General features: G+C 40.5%; 1 protein-coding gene across 1 annotated transcript in view; it reads left to right on the top strand.

Annotated features, from left to right (window-relative positions):
• Window positions 1-3,542: 3,542 nt before the first annotated feature.
• Window positions 3,543-4,015, top strand: part of zc3h15 (zinc finger CCCH-type containing 15) — a 7,566-nt gene continuing 7,093 nt past the window's right edge. The window contains exon 1 of the mRNA XM_042223220.1: window positions 3,543-3,759. Within this exon, the coding sequence (XP_042079154.1) occupies window positions 3,685-3,759 (75 nt within the window). The 5' untranslated portion in view covers window positions 3,543-3,684. The remainder of the gene's footprint in view (window positions 3,760-4,015) is intronic.

The following is a 4,015-nucleotide window of genomic DNA, read 5'->3' as shown; positions in this document are numbered from 1 at the left end:
GTGTGCGCGTGACATAATGCCCTCTGCAGAGAGGATCGATGTTTGTATGAATATGAAGAGCGAGGTTATAGGGAAAATGCTCTTCTAGCAGATATAGTGATTTATTATACTCCACTCAGAGAGACAAAGACGTTCAGAGAAAAAGAAAAAAGGAGGAGCAAGAGAAAGAAACACACAGGGAAAGTTTGCTTGAGGCAATATTACCAGCCTCTGTTGTCTTAAAATCTAGCCTTCAGCCATGCAGTCAGCGGTAGTGTCAATATAGGTTATTGTATGCACACACTCGCGCACACATAGACGCACACATATTTGCAAGGTGGAAAAGCGCCATGCATGATAAGTGTGTTAGAAATAAAAAGTCTCCGCATTGCATGGAATAAAATAAAGTTGCAGCAGAGTATGCGAGCAGAGAGAAATGTCTGGTAACACATGGCTTGATAACACATTTTCAGCCAAGGATGCTGTTACTAGAGTTAATTCATTGTCTCACTCTGGGACTCATTAAAGTGCACAACTAGTACTGCCATTATAAGAGCACCCAAACTGAGTAAATGTTGTCCCTTACCCTTGAAAACCAGGACTCATTAAAAGACATGAGCGCAAATGAGAGCCCAAAAGGAGCAGGCGTGTGTGACCCATTTTGGCTCTTGTCTGTGCCTCGGTTTCTTGTGCGACACATACACACATTTGCACACACACACGTTCTGAACAGTGAAGTGGCCGATGAACCGAGGCATGATGTGGATGAAGGCCACACATTTCAAATGCGCCAAACCAAATCACATTAGTAACTTAAGTGAAATCTAATTAAATCAAGTTAAATCAGCAGCTGAAGCAGTAAAACCCCTGCTGGTTAGTTCTCCACCTCGCAGCGATGACAAAGGGGTGCTTTTCTTTCTTTTCTTCTACAAATGCACCCAACTGTAGCTTTGTTCCTGCTCTTTCTCTTCTTTTTGTGCTTCCTATAATTTTCCTCACAGCAAACCACAGAGGGTTTGCAGATAGGGGCTGATCCATTACTCAGCCAGTAAAAGTCATACCAAAGTTGAAATTAATTGACTAGTGGTCTAATCAAACGGTGGAAAAAAAAAAAGAGTAAAATGCTAATAAAACAGTCTTATTTTCAGTGGCCAGATGGTGGCTCTCTAATAACCTTTTTTATCTACCGCCTATGATAGAAAAACACATCTCCTTTCTGCTGATTTCTCAGTACCTGTGTAATCAAATACTCCAAAGTCATTCAACCAAACTCCAATTTAGGCATGTGGTCCTTCTCAAGTCTCCTGAGTTGAGCCACTTCTTGATCTTTTGGTTGCTGTTTGAGGCTGCAACATTAATCTGTCAAAAGAAACTGTAAAGTAAGTACTCTCTCATAATGGCCTCATTATATCACCTCACCTTGCAGGCAGCATTTCAAATAATTTTGAAGATGTTTTTGTAATAACTAAATACTTGTAACACTGCAGATCTGTTTTCCTCATTATCCAGTTAGTTTTCCAAAACACAGAAAGTCCGTGCCCTCAAATAATTCTGGGCTCTCTAACAATATATGTCTGAATTTTGTTTACACTTGACCGTTAAATGAGCGAGGTCCTCTTTTCTTAATGTACAACTTCTTGAAGCATCTTGCTTCAGCTGACATATATTGCAATACTGACACCAGATGGTTAAATCCTATAACTGCAATCAAATGGCTTCAAACCCAGTATCATAGTCTGCAGTATATGCACACTGAAACTTGTGAGTAGGAGCCAGATGCAGACACTCAGGTCCTGAGCCTGTTCTTGTTTCTGATGGTGAGACAGGGCTGAAATGAACTGCATAAGACGAGACACAGGAAGTGAAACCAAAGGTAAAGCATGAGTAACAGTAAACTCACAAAATAAAGCAGGAGGTGAAAAGAAAACATACTGGGAAAATAAAGACTTAATACAAATTGATACAAAAGAAATGACACGAGGACCAGTGTTGGTCAAGTTACTTGAAAAAAGTAATCAGTAACTAATTACTCATTACGTCCCCAAAAAAGTAATCCCGTTACTTTACTGATTACATATTTTAAAAAGTAATTAATTACTTAGTTACTTTTTAAAAACACAATTTACAACCTGAATAGGTGATAAAGCAATAGATCTTTTAGCCCAATTTTACTTTTTCTGCATAATCCATCATACAAAATTAATCAAATGGAAAAGTCTCTTTTTAAAACTTGTTTTATTAGTTTTAATCTTTTAACTTTATGCATCAAGAAAAATTTAATTATTGCAACATTCTCTGACTGGAAGAAATTGTTTAACATTTAAACCTATTTTCTGCACATTCCAGCACATAAAATAATTTTTTTGTGTTTACACTCACTTTTCAAATAGATGCAAGTAAAACACAGCAGAAAATAAATAACAGTCAAAGACTAGCGGTCCTGTTGCTCTATTTTCACCTGTAAAGCAGGAGTGGGGTAGGCGGAGGTTTACCCTGGTGCAGGTGTGCCCAGCGGTCAGTGAAGAATCCGCGAGTTTCTCTGTGAGTTTCCCATTACGTCGTTGCGCACTCGGTGCTTGCTTGGAAGTTTAGGGGGTTTTCGCTGTAAAAAGAAGTTTTCTTCCCACGCACAACGGACACTAATGTTTTTGTCACTTTTTATGGAATCAAACTCAAAGTAAGGTCAGTACTTCCACGCTTTAAACGCTGCACGCTCATACTCTCTCCTGCACTCGATATATGATCCATGTTGATCTGCACACAGCTGTTGTCACTAACGCGCACTCGCTTACGTCACTGTCATGAGACATTCTCGCAAAAAAAATCATGGTTTTAGTAACGCAGTAACGCAGCATTCCTACGGGAAAGTAACGGTAATCTAATTACCGTTTTTGCAATAGTAATCCCTTACTTTACTCATTACCTGAAAAAAGTAATCAGATTACAGTAACCATCTCTGCTGAGGACAAGCAACTAGTTTGTGAACACTCTGGGAACTTTGCTCTGGATGGTTCACCCCAGGTATTTAAATTCTACCTTCACTGCATCTGCTCTCTGCAGCTTCACTGTTACACCTGTCTTCCTGTCATCCACACACATCTTTTACAGACTTTCATTCCTCTTCTCTCCAAAGCATACCTCCCCCTCTCCAGACTCTTCAGCCTGCTACCTTATATCACTATAGATCACAGTGTTGTCTGCAAACATTGCAGTCCATGGACACTCGTGCCTGACCGCAACTGTAAACCTGTCCATCATCACTGCAAACAAGAATGGGCTCAGAGCTGATCCCTAAATTAATCCTACCCGCACCTTAAATACATCTTACCATCTCACTATGTCTTCATACATGTCCTGCACCACCACTGTAAGAAGAAGAAGAAGAAGAAGAAGAGGAAGAAAAGCCTTATGTTTGACACCCCTGAACTAGACGTGTTTTGCAATTTCCTTAGGGATTACATAATTTCCTTAGTGATTAATAAAGTATTCTGAGTCTGATTTCTCTACAGACTACAGTACCCATCCTGCCTCTCGGGGTGCGTGTTGACGTCACAGAACATCAACAACTCACATGTGGCCTAGAAGGCGCTGTTGCGGTGCTAGCAACAAGCGGGTAATGTGGAGCTGACTCCCCTGCAAAATCACCATATTAATAAAGATATTGAACAGCTTCACGCATTTTGAGAGAGCTATACCTGAGCCGGCATGCCTCCGAAGAAACCCGCCCAGCCCGGGGGAAATAAAAAAACTCAGGAGAAGAAAAAGGAAAAGATTATTGAGGTAAAAGTTACACGAGTTAGCGTGTCGTTGATTAACCCTAGCTGATAAGCTAGCATACGGCTAACCGAGGCTATCGCAAGTGCTGACAGGTGAATCGTAAAGTTGTTCTGGCCTCTGGGCAGTTGTCAGTGCTTTCTAATTGTTCGGTCCATATTTCCAAGTAGTTAGTAGTATTCTACTAAAGGCCCCTTCGGGTATAGTTAAACCTAAAGCTAGCTGACTCTCGACGAAGGCATGCAGCTAACCGATAAAGCTA

Source organism: Haplochromis burtoni, unplaced genomic scaffold (genome assembly GCF_018398535.1).
Source record: "Haplochromis burtoni strain Fernald_Lab_line unplaced genomic scaffold, NCSU_Asbu1 Contig_106, whole genome shotgun sequence".
NCBI lineage: Eukaryota > Metazoa > Chordata > Actinopteri > Cichliformes > Cichlidae > Haplochromis > Haplochromis burtoni.
This window is presented reverse-complemented; position numbering and strand designations above follow the sequence as displayed.